The 19,509-nt window shown below is 49.7% G+C and overlaps 7 protein-coding genes across 7 annotated transcripts; 2 read left to right on the top strand and 5 right to left on the bottom strand.

Annotated features, from left to right (window-relative positions):
• Window positions 1-101: 101 nt before the first annotated feature.
• Window positions 102-1,443, bottom strand: BJ212DRAFT_1591011 (mitochondrial carrier domain-containing protein; the record flags this gene model as incomplete). The annotated part of the gene is made up of 5 exons (XM_041342506.1): window positions 1,211-1,443; window positions 1,078-1,156; window positions 871-1,016; window positions 757-820; window positions 102-706 (listed from the first exon to the last, which is right to left on the bottom strand). Exons 1-5 carry the CDS (start codon window positions 1,298-1,300, stop codon window positions 102-104), a joined length of 984 nt encoding a protein of 327 aa, XP_041186943.1. The 5' UTR covers window positions 1,301-1,443.
• On the top strand, window positions 1,444-2,570 carry BJ212DRAFT_1591010 (TBPIP-domain-containing protein; the record flags this gene model as incomplete). Its single annotated transcript, XM_041342505.1, has 7 exons — window positions 1,444-1,546; window positions 1,602-1,633; window positions 1,686-1,809; window positions 1,862-2,002; window positions 2,048-2,118; window positions 2,182-2,318; window positions 2,378-2,570. The coding sequence occupies exons 1-7, from the start codon at window positions 1,495-1,497 to the stop codon at window positions 2,568-2,570; spliced, it is 750 nt and encodes a 249-aa protein (XP_041186942.1). The 5' UTR covers window positions 1,444-1,494.
• A 102-nt stretch (window positions 2,571-2,672) lies between these two features.
• BJ212DRAFT_1284367 (uncharacterized protein) lies at window positions 2,673-5,222 on the bottom strand (the record flags this gene model as incomplete). Its single annotated transcript, XM_041331814.1, has 4 exons — window positions 2,673-3,663; window positions 3,717-4,402; window positions 4,457-4,959; window positions 5,009-5,222. 4 exons carry the CDS (start codon window positions 5,220-5,222, stop codon window positions 2,673-2,675), a joined length of 2,394 nt encoding a protein of 797 aa, XP_041186941.1.
• A 562-nt stretch (window positions 5,223-5,784) lies between these two features.
• Window positions 5,785-7,091, top strand: BJ212DRAFT_1284425 (uncharacterized protein; the record flags this gene model as incomplete). Its single annotated transcript, XM_041331822.1, has 5 exons — window positions 5,785-5,910; window positions 5,969-6,092; window positions 6,154-6,395; window positions 6,444-6,538; window positions 6,590-7,091. The coding sequence occupies 5 exons, from the start codon at window positions 5,785-5,787 to the stop codon at window positions 7,089-7,091; spliced, it is 1,089 nt and encodes a 362-aa protein (XP_041186940.1).
• Window positions 7,092-8,277: 1,186 nt separating this feature from the next.
• BJ212DRAFT_1394048 (uncharacterized protein) lies at window positions 8,278-10,475 on the bottom strand. The gene is made up of 6 exons (XM_041337133.1): window positions 9,996-10,475; window positions 9,531-9,931; window positions 9,330-9,480; window positions 8,935-9,271; window positions 8,813-8,888; window positions 8,278-8,757 (listed from the first exon to the last, which is right to left on the bottom strand). The coding sequence occupies exons 1-6, from the start codon at window positions 10,082-10,084 to the stop codon at window positions 8,636-8,638; spliced, it is 1,176 nt and encodes a 391-aa protein (XP_041186939.1). The 5' UTR covers window positions 10,085-10,475; the 3' UTR covers window positions 8,278-8,635.
• Window positions 10,476-10,608: 133 nt separating this feature from the next.
• BJ212DRAFT_1394034 (phosphatidylserine decarboxylase-domain-containing protein) lies at window positions 10,609-15,029 on the bottom strand. The gene is made up of 11 exons (XM_041337132.1): window positions 14,674-15,029; window positions 14,329-14,611; window positions 14,105-14,275; window positions 13,365-14,049; window positions 12,911-13,313; window positions 12,010-12,859; window positions 11,821-11,950; window positions 11,630-11,767; window positions 11,254-11,585; window positions 11,010-11,199; window positions 10,609-10,950 (listed from the first exon to the last, which is right to left on the bottom strand). The coding sequence occupies exons 1-11, from the start codon at window positions 14,880-14,882 to the stop codon at window positions 10,790-10,792; spliced, it is 3,552 nt and encodes a 1,183-aa protein (XP_041186938.1). The 5' UTR covers window positions 14,883-15,029; the 3' UTR covers window positions 10,609-10,789.
• A 1,759-nt stretch (window positions 15,030-16,788) lies between these two features.
• On the bottom strand, window positions 16,789-19,350 carry BJ212DRAFT_898399 (uncharacterized protein). Its single transcript, XM_041344300.1, has 3 exons — window positions 19,315-19,350; window positions 19,168-19,256; window positions 16,789-19,107 (listed from the first exon to the last, which is right to left on the bottom strand). Exon 3 carries the CDS (start codon window positions 19,094-19,096, stop codon window positions 16,988-16,990), a length of 2,109 nt encoding a protein of 702 aa, XP_041186937.1. The 5' UTR covers window positions 19,097-19,107; window positions 19,168-19,256; window positions 19,315-19,350; the 3' UTR covers window positions 16,789-16,987.
• Between the last annotated feature and the right edge of the window lie 159 nt (window positions 19,351-19,509).

The raw sequence follows: 19,509 nt of genomic DNA, 5'->3' as shown, positions 1-19,509 counted from the left end.
GCTTACACAAAGTTCGCGTTTTTTCGCCATGAAGGCACTAGTTTTTCAATGTTTACACGGAAAAATGTGATTTTTTTGACAGACGAATAGGCTGAGTAGATCTAAACACCCAACAGACCTTTGCCTCCTTGCCAAACGGCGAAACTGATGGCAGTCATGGGTATGATCTTTAAGTAACCTATTCCTAATCCGACATAGAAACCTCTCCACCCTCCACTGGCGTACACAGCACGCACGGTCTCTCCCCACCGTAGCCACCTATCTGGTCTAGTCAAACCTCCAACTTGCATTCGCCGACGAACGACCTCAAAGGGATATGACACAGTTTGCGAAATTGCACCGGAAACAGCACCAATGGCGAGATTTGCCAAGGGGTGAGGTCGCTTGGAGTGGTCATCTATGACTGGGAAGAAATGCGCCCGCAAGAAATCCCAAGTGAGAAATGCCGTGCCAGCGTAGGGAATCATGCCCACCATGGTCACGGTGAAGCCACGGTAAAATTTGAAAACGGGAAAGCGCTCAAAGACTTGCGTCGTTGTGGCCAGCGTTGCAGGGGAAGGCGTGGAACCTTCGTTATATATGACGCGCATTGCACTGAGGAAGGACGGACGCGTTTGGCCGGCAGAATGAGTAGACGGTCGACTATGGAACGCCATGCGTACGCGGACCAACTCGAGTGGATAGGTGAAAGTAACGGAGGTCATGCCTGCGGCGAATGCGATTGAATGAAAGGACATGAGTGAGGGCCCGGCTCACCTGCAAGAGCACCAGCAGTAAACCGTCTAAGATTCGTTTCTTTATCCCTAATCGGTATCAAAAGCTGAATTGCACAGTAAGTAAGTGTGCACACCAGTAGAATGGTGGACGTACCGCTCTCCATTGGTCATAGACCATAAACTTTATGGCTGCGTACGGAAATATGCGCAAAAGAGTCGCAGAGTGGCCTTGAAGTAATCCTCTGGCACCTCCATCTCTGTATATTGCGAGTCCGGCTCGATAAGCTCCAGTCCAGGTTCCTTTGAGGGTGTAAAGTCAGTCTGGAGGCAAATGCGGAGATACGCTGTCACGTATACATACCAGCATACTTTTGGAAATCAGGGTTTGAGGCTTGGAAGAGAATCTTGACTCTGTCAAGGGGGGCCACTGCTGTTTTCGCCTATAGACGCTGCGGTCAATTGACCGCAGAAACCGTAAGAAAAACGAAGCATACGATGCATCCTGCCAAGCCACCAGCAATTCCAGATCGAATAGCATAGTCGAGTGAACGTGTGTCTCGCTGGTGAGAGACAGTAGAACTCATGAATACCCCCAGCTATTGCTATGTACTAGATGACACACTCATGTAGGGAGCGGAGGATGGCTATCACCCGAAGCAAAGCCGAAACGGAAACGGACAATCACAGGATTCGACTTTCGTCGCACGTGATTCCAAGGCGCGTACAAATATCTCGGCGCGTCCATCTACCCACCATCGACATCGCTTTCACACTGATAATGGCAAGCAAAGCGAAAAACTCAGATGTAAAGGTCCTCAAAGGCCAAGAAGGTGAGGCCTGAGACCCAATTGCTACTCTTTCATGTCTTTCTCATTTCGCATTTAGCCGAAGATGCAATATTGCAGTATCTGAAAAGAGTGACCTAGAAAAAGGCGCATATATGCGCTATACTGACATGATATGCAACAGATGAACCGTCCCTTTGGTGCTGTAGATGTCGCTGCCAACCTGAAAGGTGCAGTACCGAAGGCTGCAACGCAGAAGATCCTCGTCGCTCTAGCAGAAAAGGGGGAGATCGTGCAGAAAACGTATGGTGCGTATAGCTTTACAAGCAAGAGAGTTTCTTGCATTTACGACCTATCGAGGGAAAACGAGCTTCTTCGTCGCCAATCAAGCCAGCATCGATGCGGTTCCTGCTGACAAGCTTACAGAACTCGAGGTTGAGTGCAAGACGGTCGAGGACAATAACAACGTACTTGCAGTAGAGGTAAAGGCTATAACAGCAGGTAAGCCCTAAACAACACACTCTTGTCTAATCTCAATCGCGAAAGAACTGTCAAAACTCAAAAATTGTCCAACGGACGAAGAACTCGAGGCGCAGATTGCGAGCACAAAAATGGGAGTAAGTACATCACTCTCACTTGTTTTGAATGAACCAATATGACATGCTTTTGTCCCAACAAAGATAATGCAACTCACCGACAGACTCGTCCCGCTCCGCTCTGGTGCACCGCTCATTTCTGCTGAGGAGCTCGTCAAGATCGATGCCGACTGGGCAAAATGGCGAGCGGAATGGATTCGCCGAAGAAAAGTCTTCATGACGTCAGTTCTTTGCCCACCCACTGACCCTTCTAGACCATCAACGCATTCAATGCATCCAGTCTCGTTGCTAATTACCAGGGTAGTTTTTGGCAGCTTGCGACAGATTCACACCCACCTCAAGAGGCCGAGATGCTCCTCGAAGATCTAGGGATAGAATTCGATACTACAGAACACAAGACACTCGAGAAGGGACCGTTGTGTGCTATACAGGGTACAAACGCTCGTGGTAACCTCAAGAGGAAACGGGAATAGTCGATCATCCCACATCTTGTACACCTGTCCGTTTATTCATGTACTACTTGTGAACATCGTGATAAAGACCGAGAAAAATGAGAAGCATACAACCATCGATGATTAGATATTGAATGCTGGGCTCTGCCATCCCCTCCGCTCCACCTCCTCCCTCTTCTTGTGCTCAACGCTTTGCTTGAAACTCCGCACCTGCTTCAGGCCTTCCTTCCCGGCCTGCTCTACTCGTTCAACGGCAGTCGTCGCACCTTCCAGGGCACCTCCGACATCCACACCCGGGATCCTTTCTGCAAGCGGCTCTGCATGAGTTCCCAGAGGACCTCTCTTCTCCCCCGGAAGAATCTGTGGTTCCGCGCCCATCGCAATCTTTGCATTGCCGCCTAAATCGTCCTTGACAACTCCTGTTCCAGTTGCTCTCCAACCAGACAGCAAGCCGCCCTCCATCCGCCGGAGCTTCCCTATCTCGCTCCACATTGCAGCAACGACAGCCGACGTAGTTCCAAGTCCAGCATCCCTGAACACCTCTGAGCGCCGCCCAATATCAAACGCCAGAGCATCGGCAGTATCGAACAATCCCCGGATCTGCTCCTCCAGAGTGCGTGAGATCGCCTGGCGGAACTGAAGCATGATGATAGGCCTGAAGACAGATGCAAGGATAGGGTGGTTGGACTGCTTAACTTGCATGTCGATATCTTCCGCCACATTCACCTCGATGCGCTCGATCTTGAAGAACCGTCCAAGATGCTCGCGCTCCTTGAGACCTTGGGGCGTGTTTGGGATCAAGCGGAACTTGAGATCGATGTCAATGCCCTTTTGTGGGAGACTGAACTCCATGAGGCCTCTGAAGTCCTTGGGTCCAATGGTAGCAACCTTATCCCTGTAGAAGAATGAGACTTCCTTGAGCGCGAGCTGGACTGCTTGCATCCGGATGTGCGTGAGTGTACCAATGGCGGCGGTGGTTGACTGCGACCCGGCAGGAGCGGTGATGTCGACGTCAGTGATGTTGCGGATGTAGACGTGCCCAGGAAGCAAGCTTAACGATGAGATGTCGAGATTCTCGAGCACAAATTCGATCTCGTTATCAACATACTCGGTTCTATCAGGCTCGTCAGCGGATGCTGAAAATGCGCGGTTGACTCAGGAACTTACCTTGGAATCGGAATATCCTTGATAATGCGCAAGAGGCGTGACGCATAGACGTTGAACACGTCCTGCCAGAACCACGAGGCCTGATCGAGGGCAAACTGCATGCCAATCTGTCCACCCATGCCAACGCTTTGGGCCAAGTCTTTACCAAACGTAGCATGAGCCTTCCGCACGCGCTGCAAGTCTGCATCCCTTGCGATCGCCTGCTGGAAATCACGAAGTTCATGCCTGAGAGCTCGCACATCCTCTTTCCACTTGCGCCCCGCATCTGAATCTTGGTCGAGAAGCTGCTTCCAGCGCTCGCTGAGCCGTTGGTGCGTGTGATGAGCTTCTTCTGATCGTGCATAGCCAAGCTTGTCTAGGCTCTTCCGAACGTGGGCGAAGAAATCGTTGAACCACCTCTTTAGGTCTTCATTATTCCTGACGTGTACGGCGCACAGGCGGGCCTTGGCAAAGACGTCATCCAAGGACTTGCCACCAGCGGCGCGCTCAACGAGAGTGCTAATGCCACGAAGAGCTTTGAGGACATGCTTATCTTTGGATGGATCGTCAATGAAGGACTCAAGCGAAGTAGACTGGTTAATGTCATCGGCAGTATCAAGAGACTTGTTAATCCACTTCGACACAGTGTTGAAAAGTGTGGAGAGTGCGTGGTGGTAGTTCTCGTCCTTCTGCGCACGTTCACAGATCTGCATGAAACATTGTCAGCACCGCAAGGTCTGACAAAAGAAGAAGAAACGAACATTATAATAAGTCTCCTGCAGGCGAATACTTGTGCGCTCAACCATTTCTTCAGCGGATGCTTTCACCTCCTGCCCGACGCCTATAGCCTTGGATCCGGTCTCTTTCGTAGTATCCATTGTCTTCTCGAATTTGGCCTTCGTATCTTCTTGGCGCTCTTGTTCAATTTCTTCCGGGGTCTTTCGCTTCCGCCCCAGGTTATCCCGATCACCCTGCTGCACTTGAGTGTCGAACTCGCGTAGACTTTCCTTAGTAAAAGTAGCTCCGGATTCAATGGCCCCTGCGAGGTCAGCCATGGCGAGACGGGTAAAGGACGCAAAGTCATTCAGGAGGACACTTCCTTCACCGCTGACGTTGGTCCAAAGGATGTGTATAAGTGTGTGGATGGCAGAGCGGATGGATTGGAGATCGACGAAAGCCTCATCCGCATCAATTGCCTCTACACGCGTGTCTGCAAAATCTCCCTCTGAGAGGTGCCAGAGGACTTGTTGCAAGAGGCTGTCATCTGTACCGCGATTAGATGTTAACTTTGAGGGACGTTGAGATAGGCTCACGATTTTTGTTGTCCCCGAGTTTCTTGTACGCGATGAGAAGGTCTTGTATGCCGCGTGCAAGAATTTTGCCTGGCTCGCTGAGCTTCCCCGTATCAGGAGATTCAACCTTCACGACGATATTGTGGAGTGTCCAATCGATTGCGGTATCCACCTGCTTCTGGGTGGGGAGCTTGCCTGCGTCGAGAGCAGCAATAACAGAAGATAATTTGTCCATGGTGTGTTGATGTGAAGTTGACATGATGGTTAGGGGGAGTGGAACGGTATAAAGACCCACTTTTTATAGGGGCTCGTAAGAGGAAAGGAGTACTAGTAAGAATGACGCACATGGCATTTCTTGTCGGACTGGTGTAATGACGATGAGTATGATGCAACACTGGAGTCACCAGCTCGCTGATCTGGAATACTTCATCATAGCTGAGTGATTAGATGAGCTCTAACCAAGTACCACCTGGGACCATAACGTATAACGGCTCACGGCCCTTCAGCCTGAACACCATGATCCTATAGAGAAAATCACACAGGCAAGTCAGCTTTGAATTCACTGGGTATATGTAATTTAGAGGTAAGCGCAGGCAAGCGTGGAAGCAACATGCCATGGTGATTTGTGATCTAAATATAGCAGTTACTGTTCTATTTCCGGTGTCTGAAATTATTTTTGTCAAAGTATTTGAGCCTTTGGTCCGATTGTAATTTGCCTCATTTTTTTTCCTCGCTTCCTCACCCGTCATAAACCAGAGCGTTCCTTGTTTCTTTCTATCACCACCAAACTTTGAGACATGTCTCGTTCCACTCTTTCCGTGCTTTTGGCCATCGCTGCCACTTCAAAATTCGCCCTTGCTCAACCTGACCCAGCTGACCCAACACCACTTGTTGACAAGACCTATGCTTACCCGTCAGGAATTGTAAGCTTCAGGTCCTCTTTCGTTGTGTACCGTCCTCATATAGGATCAAATTTCTAAGCCCTATCAAGTCGACTACAACACCGCTGCTATTCGTGGCCCTCAGGTCGGTTACAACATCTGTAACTCCACCACACAGAACCAGGATTCCATGTGCCAAACTTCAATGGTGAACCACATTGACGGTGCGTCTCTTGTTAACAACTTCGCACGTGTTCATCGCTCATGATGTTCATATTGTTTCAGATTTTTGCTTGTGGGCACCTCCCATCCCCAACTCTACTATCGGTGATACCGAGCAGGAGGAGGTTGCATGGTGCACAAAGCCTGGCCACGGCACTCGTCTCATTCCCAATGGTGCCCTCCAGGGTGTTCAGTACCTCGTCACTTCCGAGTACATTCAAATCGCTGGTTTCATCGACCAGACTCAGGTTAACATGAACGCTCAAGACTACGGAGGTGAACTCGACCCGCACGGTGCTGACCTCGTGAGTCTCCTACTCTTTCGATTAGAGCTGAATTGACTTTTTATCCAGCGTGGGAATCCTCTCGGAGGTTTGATGTACTCTAACGCGTTCCCAAGTAACGGTGGTAACAACAATTCCTACCAGCAGGTTATCGACTGGACAAAGTAAGTCATGGAACTCAAGTCAATTCCCGTTCTCGTTCTCACGCACCGCAGCTTCATGGGTGGTGACTCCTTCTGTATCACAATCTGCGATCCTGCTTCTAGCAGTGCAAACCAGTCTGCTTACTGCCAGAACATCTATGACCGCATGGGCTGCAGTTACAACATGCCCAACAATGCTCAGAACGGTACCTTCGAGGTTTGCGACTCTGACCTCAAGGTCCCTGCTGGTCTCTACGTCACTGGCGGCGTCACCATGACCTACACCCAGCCAAATTCTGGCGTCGTCGACCCACCCTACACCGCTTTCACTCCCGCCTCATCCAACTGCGTGACTTACGCCAGCGCTTCCCTCTACACTGGCCTCGCCACCGTCACCCCTACCGGTGTCTCCGCTTCAGCAGGCGGCGCTACAGGTACCGCCAAGGCTTCTTCGACTGGCACGAATACAGCTGGCGGTGCTGCTGCAACCCAGAGCGGCGGTGCAGTCGCTCTCGGCGTTTCCACCCTTGCCGGTGTCACCGGTACCCTTTTCGCAATGATCTTCCTCTCATGAATCCAGTGTGCCATTGACTATATCATTTAGCCTTGCATATACTAATATACCTGCCTCTGTACACTGACGTTCATGATAGTGATAGGTTTTTATATTGCATTTACTGAGACGATTGTTGTTATATACAACGATGGACTTGTTCATTTTTTACTTCGATCTTTGGGACTCATGTTGCTCAATATTACTGTCATGACCCACCAACTGGAATATAAGTAGCAACTTGGTTGCTCATCTGTGTTCGCTGTACCTTCAAGCGATATGGAAATTATGGGAATGTGCCTACTTCTCGCCAGGGACTATGATACGAGGGTACTTATGAATCCCGAACGTAGGTTCTCCTAATAATATATAACCTGTTGTCTGCATAGTGATGTCTCGGGTCATTTAGTGCTCCATCAATCCGCAGGCAGCACTTATTGATTATTTCCAGATTATCATCGACGAAGTTCCCACTCGAATTGACTGAAGAGTTAATTGTTCACGGCACACATCTACAGCGCAAACCCGTTCGCCCGTACATTCGACTTGCCCCTCCTCCCTTCGACCAGCTAGTCCAATGCCTATCCCCATCGGTGAACTCACTTTCGAGGTAAGGAACAAATACTCATATTGCTCAGTCTATGCCCATCCTTCATGCAAATACTACCTCCGTTTCCTGGCGTGCCTTCATCTCACCCTACTGTCGGAAATTATGAACTATGCGAGGCACTGATTGGTTTACAAAAATAGTCTTTTACACACGTCATGTCGTGTACTCACGGTCAAATATGATCTAGAGTCTTGGGATACTCAGATTCCTGGACGAGTCAGGGCTCGGGCTCGGGCTTTTCGATTTTTGAAAATGTCGAGGTTCTGTTGATGAACAACGCGTCAATTGGTATGTTGGGTTCTCGATCAAAATTTGTTATTGAGTGACTGCAGTTCAAAGATTGTTTCGATGAGCGGCGTTCTTGTATAACTGGTGCCCTGTCATCACGATGCTCAGCTTCGAATACTCCGAAAGGGCCAGATATATGGTCCCCCTACTCATGTGGTCCTCTCCATCATCCTCACTACATAGCTATGAGTACATGCAAGTCTTTGATGTCAACATTTCATCGAAAGTATCATCCTGTGCTATGTTTGAGACTGAATACATTAGATCAAAGCAATGAATTCTGATAGTGCTGCAAGAGTATATCCCATCCTGTTTACATTTACAAGTGGCTCAAAAGATAAAGTATGCATGTGTGAAAGGACGAAAGGGAACAGTGAAGACAAAGGAATAAGTGATGACAATATCATTTAGTAAGACTCGGAAGACTTCAAGGCTGACCAGTCATTCAGGCTCATTGGTCCTCAGGACATACGCTCCAGAACAACAAAATTGTGCTTTTGCAACGACAAGCAAGAGACCAAGGACTACGTGAAAATAGGAAGCTCGTCGTGTATAATCAGATGCTTACAGTAAAAGCCGCTTAGCATACCAAATGTCTTCGATTTGTGAATATATGACTACAAGATCAATTACAAATTCTGTGCTGCATCAATGTTACCTTTTCACTTCAGAATAGCGACATCGCAACCCCCATAAGCTTCTGCATCTCCCCTGGCTCCATATTTACTTTACCTGTCGACTTGTACTCTCCCATTAAGCGCATTGCAGTTGCCGCAGCTGATTGCATAGCTATGGGTAGCACGCCATTAGCGCAAGTGATGATATATCAGGCGGAAAAACTCACCTTGCGACTTTCCTTGGCTATCCCCCCCGCCCTTCTTGTCGAAAAGCTTGCCTGCCTGTGCCATCGCCAGGGCGATCTGAAGGATTGAGTATATCAACTACAAAGATGGTGAAGAAACCTACGATCTTGTCCTGCATGCCACCACCTCCTTTAGGAGCCTGTGGTTTAGCAGCCGGTTCGTCGTCGTCAGACTCAGACTCTGCATTCTGCGGCCGTCCCTGAGGCCCCCCACCACTCGGTCTCCCACCCATATCTGATGAATGTTGCGCACCAGAAGAAAGGCCGGCAGATGGTCTCGCATGTGGAGCGTCCGCATCGGGATGGAATCCACCCTGTGGTTTACCTCCCTGCTGCGGCCTGTCACCTGACTGGTTATTTGCAGCCGTGATCTTCAGCGCCTCAATAGCGGCAGCTGCGCCTATAGCATCATTCGCCATCGGCTTGTCATCATAGCCAGAACTACAAGAAATGACATTCAATTTAGCTAAACTCGATAGGGCATTCATTAGGAACCTACCCATACGCCTGAGCATGAGCAGAGAAATGAGACTTGTAATTCTCTTCGTCGAACCCGCCCGAGGGGTTTGACTGGTAGCGAGGTGGGTTGGAGGAATCGCCATAAGCGGCTGCGTTATCTGGGGTGTGCGAATATGACTGTGCTGATTGACCCACTTCGCCATTAATTAAAGAGAAGCGATACTTGACAGTCTTATCATACCTGGCGAAGGTCCATTGTAATAATCACTCGCAGCACCTCGGCCCGATCCCCTTTGAGGAGAAGCATCATATCCATATGAAGATTTATCTGGAGGAGGCGGCCCGTGGGGCGGAGCATAACCTCCCGCTGGTGCATGACTGGATGGCGGCCCAGGAGGCGGAGCATAACCTCCCGCTGGTGCATGACTAGATGGTGCCCCAGGAGCACCAGGAGGGGCTGCGTACACGTTGCTTCCATGACGTGGTTCCAGCGATTCTGATCCAGAATACTGGTTGTGAGAAGGTTGAGCATATGCGCTGCTCCCATAACCAGATGTGCGCTGTTCGTGGGGGATGGGTGGCAGGCCCGACGGTGCGGACTGCTGCATGTATGATGGTTGGTAACCAGCGTTCTGAGGTGGTCTAGTGGGATCATCCATCATCAGCTCACATCATGATACAATCACCACAGATTAGATAAACTTACCTCTGTCGATCCCATTCTCCAAAGTCCTCAGGGCCGATATGATCACCTCCTGTGCGCGGTTCCCCGAACCCTCCGCCGCCATGCATCATCTTATTGAATTGTTCATCAGAGACGAAATCCTCCCTGTTGAACCCTCCAGATGGGGGCAAATACTGGGGCTGATCTAGGTCGCGGCGATGGTCATCGTATCGTTCATGTCGACGCTCTCCTGAATGTTCTCTGTGATGTCCATGTCCAGATCGACGCTCCTCGAGCGCTTCACGGCGGTCATGTAGACGCTCCTCGAATTGTTCGCGGCGATCATGCAGACGTTCTCCACGCCCCTCGTGTCGTCCATCGTCACGGTCGCGGTTAAACTGGGAGCGACCATTGAGGTTTAGTAGGAAGACGGTTCATACAAATCGACTCACCATTGAAATGTTTTGAAGGATCTTAGAGTACCAGAAAATGGAAATTGTGGAAAGGAGGATTCGAGCTCACCATTAAATATAAGTAGGGGTGGAACATGTGGCTGTTTTGGGATATAGCCTGACATAGCCTGTAGTACTACCTTAGTGACGATGACATCGGGGCTATGCTCCATCACTCAATGGAAAACACAAGTTTATCAGGAGCGCTCTATAAATATCAGAAGGAACCACTAGTCGCAATTGCTCCACACAAAATCAAGATGCACATCAATTGAACCCTCAATACGATAACGAACTGTAAGTTAGTGATCATGATATATGTATATTAGTATCGATCTTGTCGTCTGTCATATCCATACGATGCACGCAAAAAAAAATCCAAGGTCATACCCTACCATTGTGGTGACTTGGACCATGCCGCTTACAAGTTCCAATCCCCATCCCCACTCTGACCAACGTCTCCAAACAAGCTCTCCCATTAATCACTAGATCTTCATCCCATTCCACTGTTCCCCGTTCGAATAAAACGACGATCGTCGAGCCCCCTGTGATGATACATTCACTTAGAAAACGAGTACACGGCATACAGAAAGAAATTGCGCACCAAAAGCAAAATATCCAAGCTCTTGACCACGCTTGACATCTTGTCCCTCTTCAACAGTTATCTTGATACTCCCCACCATCATCGCACCAACGCAAACCACCATAACCCGTCCAAATTGCGGACTATCAATAGGTACGATCTTCCTCACGTTTTCTCCATATACATCTAACGCGCTCCGAATCGCTTGAGGCTAGCCACGCTATCATTAGTCCCCACTCAATCAAAAAAAGACAAAACCACCCACGTTCACAGTATAATACTCCCCCTTCACATCCCTAATCTCCCCAATCCTCCCATCCACAGGAACATGGAACCGATGATAATCCTGTGGTGCGAGTCTGAAAATCGCCAGAGGCCCGCCTACGTATCTCTCCGCCTCATCACGATACACATCGCCCAGTAATCTCGCAGTGCTGAACTCGCGGCCCTTGATCCAGAGCTTTGTAGCTTCGGAGACGGTTTCAAAGACCATGAGACGGCAGTCGGCGGCACTGACGAGGCGGCGGGGGTCGTCTGGGCTTTCGGTGGGTCTGGCGGAGGGCTTGAGTTTACGATAGAAGAAATCGTTGAAGGTTTCTAACAAAGATCAGCGGGGTACACATAGGAGAGGTGAAACATACTGAAATAACTGATCGGCTCCAAGATCTCATCGACTTTAAGTCCATGGAACTCGATGAAACTCGGGATATAGCGAGTTGATTCTGGTGAGTCGTATTTGGCACCTTGTTTGATGGATAACGACTTAAGAAGGCGACGAGCTGAAACATGTCGAGTTGGGAAGAATGACGGATAGGAATATGGATGTGCGAACCTCGTGCGCCCTCCATCCTCCCTCTGGCACCCTTATATAATAGCCGAATTCCAAGCCGAACATACACCTGCATTTTCTCCTCCTGCAACTGCCCCGTCATCCTATTCTGCACGATGATGTTCGCCGAGTTCTAGGAGATGCATCATCAGCACGACTCAGCCAAGACAACATGCCAGTTATGACACTCACAGCTCCAATCCTATAATTCCCATTCGACACTTTCGAAATAACCTTCGTATACCATTTCCTCTGCGCCTGACTCGCAGTCACGAAGTTCCCCACCACAATTCTATCAACCTTGGCCCAATCCTGACTCGCGCATATAGCCAGATGAGTGATGATATCCATCTCCGCTTTCGAGTTCAGCCTGGGTCGATGGCACAACGGGCAATTCTTGATATTAATAACCCGCTCAAAGGTGTCTGAGGAGGACGCTTGGGCTGAAGTCGCATCGTCAGGGTCAGACGACGAAGCAGAGTCCTGCGTCGCGTTATTGGATCTAGATCCATCAGGCGTCGATGCCGCAGACGAAGACTCTGGGACACAAACGCTCAACAACGGCCTATCACTCGACTCCGTCGCAAACAATGACCTTCCCAAATCCGTAGGCGACTCTTCCCCCAATATTGCGCCCAAGGGCGGACCTGAGAAATCCAGGCTGCCCAAGAACGGCCGTCCAAACGCTAGGTGTAATCCAAGTTCTTCTCCAGGTGTGATAGATTCTGATGCAGATGCACTGCTATCTCTGTCCGTGAAGGTGTCTATTGTATTGATCCTCTTCTTTTCGCATGTTGGACGTACGAGCTCTGTTTCTAGACACTGGATCGATTCTTCAATCGTTAGTTCGTCTTCTACTGGTCGTTTGCGGTGGCGAGTGAAGAATGAGTCGATAGTCTGCGCAGATAGTGTCGAGCCGAGAGAATCGAGCATGGATGTGAGCTCCACGTGCGATATGGAACCGGTATCATCCGTATCGTACTGCTTCAGATACTGTGCCCAAAACCGCTGACGAAGCTCGGCATAGGGCTGGAACTTTGCCCTGTCACGAAATTTAAAGCGACGAAGACAATAGACAACAAGGCGAACGCACCGAAAGGAAATAGTAGGATTATGCTTCGCCTCCCAAGGCATCTCCTTCGCTGTCGTCAAGGGCAAACAAAACTGCTTCATCTCCCTTCCTTCTCCACTTCCTTCCGCATCGTTCTCCCCACATACATCTGCATAAAGCCCCGTCCGTGGATCAGGCTGTGGCGCGTCTCTTACCAATTCACCGACGTCTAACCATGCATCACCCACGTGGTCGTTACTCGATAGTTTATCCCAGTCGAGGACCGTCATTTGGACCTTGAAGGACGTCTCGTATCGACGGACGTGGAAAAGGAGTTTTTCGTCCCAGGTGGGGTTGAGGGAGTGTCGGATTACACGCGTGCGAAAGATCTTTTTGGAGAAAGAGATCACTACGAAGGGGTCCATGTCAAAGCCGGTGCGGGTCACTGTAGAGAGGAGTCAACGCCGGAAGTAAACAACAATGAGTTTAAACGCACTGTTCTTCAGCTTAGGCAAGTCAGCCGCGCCTTGTATCTCGAGCATCACGATCCCGACTATATCGTTCGAGTTCGCAGTTGAAAAGTTGTAATCTACCTTTTTGCTTGACCAAGATGTTCGGAACCTCTTTTTCTGTGTCTGATAGACGGCACTAGAAGGGCCTGGTGATACGGGAGAAGGAGGGGGAACAATAGCACCCGCACTCACTGACCGTCGATGCAGGCGGTCCGTGTGGGGAGTATTCGTGTCGTAGGATGGTGAAGTGAGTAGATTGGGCCGGCGGGGGAAGAGTTTTGGGAGTCTGCTTTTCGATGCAGACATGGTGCTGCGCATAGGCGGAGTTGTGGTAGGTGTAGCGGTCGGAATAGGAGGTATAAGATGTGCAGTCTCAGGCTCCTGTTCCTCGGGTTCAACGTGGGAGAGTGTTGGGGAAGGAAGATGAAGACGCGGGAGTGCTACTGTGGGACGTGCTATCTCGGGTTCTCCGTTCTCGTGAGTCTGATCTTGTAAGAGAGATGGGGAGAGGTAAAGACGGGAGAGGTGGAGGAGGGGATCTTCGTCCTCCTCTTCTTCTCCTTCCTCTGCAACGTCGTCGTCATGGTCTTCCTCGTCAGAACTAATTCCACCATCGTCTTCGTATGCTGGGCCTGTCAAATGAGATCGCAGGGTGCCGATGCCTTCTGTCTATGGGATATGAATGAGTTAATCTGGAAAGGTAGAAGAAATGCGTGAGACGTACAGGAGGGGCAGAAACGAGACTCGGGCGGGATCGCTTTACGAGTTCAGCAAAGACTCGCTCAAAAGCCATTGGGGATTGTGCACCAGGGGGTGCAACGAAACCGAGTTTGACTATTGCCATTCCAGATGCGTGCGTGTTTGCACGTGTCGATACGAGGTTCACAGAGCGTGACTACAGCCTTGTATCAATACCAAGCCTTATGAATACGGCCGAAAGGAACGCACCTGATTAGTTTCAGCTGAGAAACATAGGTCATTGACAAGCAGGTCGCCGTCGACATCCCGAAACCAAGAGTCGAGAGTGAGCGCGACTTCGCCAACGTATTCCTTCTTCAGCTTCAGGGTATCCTTATCCCAGACGACTAGTTCAACGGACCCTAGCCTATCAGCAAGAGAGAGATAAATAGGAAAGTCGAAGGTTGCGTCTTTAGCTGCATAGACCGGGTTAGGAGTGCGTTTGAGGACAGGAGTGTGGTGTCGATTATTGAGGAGGGAAACGACGACCAAGCTATAATCACATGATAACAGAGATCAGGGTCGTGTGTGCTGATGCGAGACTAGCAGACTCACGGATTGAGGTCGCCCTCCTTTGCCTGTGCGCCATTTCGAGCCCTGGCGAGGCTACGACAGCCGATGACTTGAACGCGAAGGAAGACGACTGGTTGCTCGCCTGGAGAGGGAGAGTAGTGGTTTCGACCGCTACCACGGCCCGGGAAACGGGCTGCGGATTTAAGAGCACGCCCAAGTTTTTGGGCTTTCTTGGGCACGGCCGGTGCCATATTGAGATGGTGGTGCTAGTGAGATGAGTTTTGAACGAGTCCAGCGATGTCGGACCAGTTGAAAAGGACGACCTAAACTTGAAAAGTAGTTCAAGGTTGATATAGAGGCCCGAGGACCTCCTGTGGCACAGCTACAAGCTGCTGAGTACTCCTCTCCTAGGTGCCAGCCCTGCCAGCGGCTAAACAGGGCCCGTAGAAGTTTCAATCTGTTTCAAGTCGGGATAAACGACAAGTCAGTAAGAAAATTGAAATAAATGGAGATGAAAGAAGTGCCAGAACCCAGAAGGCCCGAAGGGTTTAGGCAGTTTAAGCGTAATAATCTGCCATATGGACGTCATGCGAGTCAATATAATCGTGGGTTTCCCTTTCACTGGATCTATTAGTAGTAGCTGTCTCTATCAAGCGCTCGTATTGTTCGCTTCGGCTGCTTATCACTTCCTGCTACTGCGTACTAAAGTTGTCGCCGATATGAATGGCGGTGCCCACGCTTGCTTGTCGTCGCCGATAACATTCTGCACAGACTTACATAGCCTTGGTGCTTCTAAATGTCAATAACTTCAAGCTTGCTAACTTCTCCAGTATCCACCACGTTTGCAGCAAATAGATCCTATCCTTATCCATCCATGCATCCTCCAACCACCCACCACCGATCTTCCTATCTGACACACCTCGACATAAGGCAAAAACGTTTCAATCGTCAAACACCGCTGGGTTATCCCGTCCCCTGAATTGGAGCCACTTTGGACCATCGTAGTTGGCTCTTTTAGACCCCGCCTATTCGTCACGGCAAGTGGGCTAAAGTCCAACATACGTGGCTCATATTCATGTGTCTCTGATATCATCTTGGATGTCAGCAAAACTCGGTTCCCGCGGACGTGAACTTTGAATGCATTTCGTGCTTCGTACTTAAAACGCGAACACGTGTAGGGCCCCAATGATTCCACGGTATTGTCGTCATTGCCGTCGTTTCGTCGACGTTGAAGAAAATCTTCGTGGAAATGAAGATCATTCGATTATCAGTCATCGAGGTAAGGCATAGTAGCCTGTGTTCAGGGTGTACTAGGTTGCGGCTCTGGAGCTGTGAGCTATAGCTATGCTCAGCCGGAAAGATGCACTTTATGTCCACCAATGGGAAAGGCAACAGGAAACACGCCGCAATTGTGGCGTCTCGGACATATTCTCAATCGAATACAGCTTCAAATCATTGGCGACATCGACATCAAGCTTCGCTGGCTAGGAAAATGTGGACCTAACATTCTTGGTGACCACCCGTGCTCGAATGTCTGTTGTGAGAGTTTGGATGGTATTGGCCTGATGTTGACCAAGGTATTATAGTTGTTCCACAAGTAAGGATGTTCACCAGAGACGTGTTTTGGCCCAGGAGATGGCATTGCTGGTGGAAAAATTGTTTGGGAAGAACAGGTGTTGAACTTAACCATGCATGGGCTTTATCCCTCAAGCGTTGTAAGCGCTCGGAAATAGGGGCATGATCGTCCATGTTCGAGTTAGATATGGGGAGCAAGCATTGGCCGCTGAGTTCGACGATGTACTGGAGCCCGGAGGACATGGCGATGGGTCTTACATACCTGTAAGAACTAGTGACTCAGTATAAGATTCCGTCTAGGGCAATGACGACGACCTCTGCAGGAAAGGAAGCTTAAACTATAAACCCAGAGTTCTTGGGGGAATACTGGTTTAAGCTTCATTTAGTGGTCTGCTCCCTTGACAAGTCGGTCAACCATCAGATCAGTGAGTGGGAAGCTATTGAAAAGTTGCGCTTGCAAGACATTCAGCACCCCTGAGTAATACTAGAGTACTCAGCAAGTACCGCCAACGTCTAGATAATCCCTGGCTTTTTCCGCACGACACTCGGTGGCTTAAGCCCTGGAACAGTTAGGGGGGGATGATCCTATAAGAATAATCAGAGTCGAAATGTTCATCATTATGGGGCTTAACAAAAGCTACCTCAATATTGCGACAACATTCTACAGTGAATCGGCATAATATATTGCTATAGTACTAGATAAAGGATATCGGTAAAGTACATGTTCAAGGATAGTGAAAGGTTCTGACAAAAGATAGTGAAACGTCCTAGCAAAACAATCTCATCCAAGCGCGATCCATCCAGACAACTCCATTTTCTGACTGATCTCCGTCGGCATCCTCAACACGCTCTCCTTATGCAACTCATTGATACCACACTTCTCCGAACACAGCACAAACCTCCCAAGCCCTCCCTCCCGTCCGGCGAATATACACACTGTTGGCGGTCGTTCCGCACGGAAATAGTACATCGTCGATGAGGACGTGTCAATGAGTGTATAGATGTGTCCTGCATCTGGTCCACTATCCGCTAGTTTGGCATAGTCGTATTGTCTGAGTGAACCTCCTCGTTCCACGCCTCGTTCTGGGATCGAGAACTGTGATCCGCTCGGCGTGAAATACATTCTTGGGAAATGTCCTCTGGCGCCACCGTACAAGTGCTTCTCCACCTCTTTGATACTGACGACCCCTTTCACTCCGATGAACCATGGTTGGGCGCTGACGATACGCCCAGATTGACTGAAAACGAACAGCCGAGGGGAAATAACGAGGAGCAAGAATCCGATTGCGATGAGCGTGGCGCCTCCCACTAGGCTGATCATCACAATACCTAGCCCGATGATAAGAATTGGCCACGAGAGATACGGAATGAAACCGATAATGGTCCTCCTTAACGAGTCTGTGGTCTCAAACGCAACCTCTGGGAAATCTTTCCATCTGATGGATGCCGCCCGACACCCATCAACCACAAGAGCTCCATTCTCTGTGATACCAGCGACCTGGATCTCCGGTAGAATATCCCAAAGGTTTGCGCTGTAGATATCGTCGTCAGAGTACCAACACGCCGTCTTGGTAATGGTCGAGGGAAGCATGGATACCATGCGCTCAGCGATACGGTCATTATCGTTGGCCATTGACAGCCTCACAAGAGCGTGCAAATCGTCCTCCGAGCGGTTTGGCTGAATCCGATGCTCAAAAAAGCCCATCAGTGCATACACACGCTCAGCCTTGTACGCCCCACTGGTGACAGACTTCTCGCCTATCATATCCAGCTTTGGCGGGGGAGGAGCAACACCTGGTGCTAGAGCTGCCGTACCGCGCCGCCAAATAGCTGATTTCAACAGCGTCAAGCGCTCCAGCCTCTCAAGCGGATCCTTCCCGCTGTATGCATTGATGATAGCCTGTTCGATATCGTAGTTTGTATAGGCCAGGTTGGCCAGCTCAAACAGCGACAACGGTGTGACCACTTCTCGATCTCGGAACTTGTAGCAAAGGCGAGAGCTCAGGAGGGCTTCGGGCATAGTCCACACCCGTTCGCCCCAGCCTCTCCAGCACTCATTCACCCCAGCCGCAGATTTGCCGAGCATGATCAAAGTCACCTCTGCTCCACGGTAGACATCCGCCATGCAGTACAAATCTCGATTCTTCTCTGACGGCGTCTCTCCTATACACTCCAAGTCGAGCCAATACGCATCGTATTTCTGTTCGAGTACCGCTGCGCGAACCTCCTCTACGAATTGAGCCTTTTCTGTCTCCTGATCTGGGCCTCGAGTGAAGGCATCAACGGCGCGGTAAGAGATGGCAATGAATTTGGTATGGATAATGATATCACGATCTGTACATGTGACCCACTCGTTTTGGATCGGGTCGCGGATAATAAGAACTCGAGGATAAAGGGTATGTGTAGGGATATCCATCTCGCCCTCCTCAATAATGCGCGAAGAATGCTCCATAGGCGAACGAGCTGCCCATAGCTGACCCTGGAACCCGCGAGCATACGGTTTGTAGTATCCAGTGTTATAAACGTCCGTATCCTCCCCAGTATCATCTGCCAAATCGACGAGAAAGAACAACTGTGCGAGCAGCCAGACGACCGTCCACAAGAGCTTCAACGTAAACCAAAGCCATACGGCTATCCATTTAAAAATAATCCACCCTCGTATGGGAGAATTGGCTAGCAGCCAAATGGCGATTTTGCTTGCCTGGTTGGTGTGGCTGCTGATGGCGACTTCGGATTTACCGAGGGGAGTGACGGCTTGCACGACGAGCTTTCGACAGACCCCAGTGGAAGGACTGACATATCTCTGCTCTAAACCGTGCGTTTTTGGATTGCCCAAATCATCGTAGCAAGTGATGGTTTCTTGTTGCGTGACTGTGAGCTGCCAGTGCATCCTGGCCGATACTGTTGAAATCGTTAGTTGAAGATGAGAAACCCACAGGACTTTCAAACTGCTAGACTTACGATAAGTAGAGAAACACGAGCAGGGTGTTTGTTATTACAAGCTGTGGGCCACAGCACACTTGAGCACTATTTGCTCGTGAAGAAATAAACTGGGCGAAATAAATTGCAAATTGAGTGGGGCTATTAAGACCTTTATATTACGCTTACGCGTGCCATAACTTCAGACCCCCGATCTAACGCTTAAATGTCGGAAAGACAACTGATACTGCTAGTAAGTTGGCTGATCCATCATTCTTCTCATTGGACAAACCGATAAGGTTAACCCTGTTTGAGGCACGGAACAATTAATGCACAGCCAAAATCATCAAATCCCGTCGCCTAATATGGTGAAGTGCTTACGAG

Source organism: Suillus subaureus (genome assembly GCF_016647635.1).
Source record: "Suillus subaureus strain MN1 chromosome Unknown BJ212scaffold_58, whole genome shotgun sequence".
Lineage (NCBI taxonomy): Eukaryota > Fungi > Basidiomycota > Agaricomycetes > Boletales > Suillaceae > Suillus > Suillus subaureus.
Note: the sequence above shows the minus strand (reverse complement) of the source record. Positions and strands in the feature narration are given on the sequence as shown.

Bases quoted from the DNA above. Each gene is read 5' to 3' on its own strand.
- BJ212DRAFT_1394034 (XM_041337132.1), bottom strand. From the start codon at position 14,882: ATGGCACCGGCCGTGCCCAAGAAAGCCCAAAAACTTGGGCGTGCTCTT. The intron at 12,860-12,910 runs GTGCGTTCGCCT...ATTTCGTGACAG, and splicing joins AATCCTACTATTTCCTTTCG to GGCAAAGTTCCAGCCCTATG. The intron at 11,586-11,629 runs GTATGTTTCACC...GATCTTTGTTAG, and splicing joins GGAGCCGATCAGTTATTTCA to AAACCTTCAACGATTTCTTC.
- BJ212DRAFT_898399 (XM_041344300.1), bottom strand. From the start codon at position 19,096: ATGCACTGGCAGCTCACAGTCACGCAACAAGAAACCATCACTTGCTAC.
- BJ212DRAFT_1394048 (XM_041337133.1), bottom strand. From the start codon at position 10,084: ATGATGCATGGCGGCGGAGGGTTCGGGGAACCGCGCACAGGAGGTGAT. The intron at 9,932-9,995 runs GTAAGTTTATCT...TGATCCCACTAG, and splicing joins GGAGAATGGGATCGACAGAG to ACCACCTCAGAACGCTGGTT. The intron at 8,758-8,812 runs GTGAGTTTTTCC...TGCTACCCATAG, and splicing joins TAGCCAAGGAAAGTCGCAAG to CTATGCAATCAGCTGCGGCA.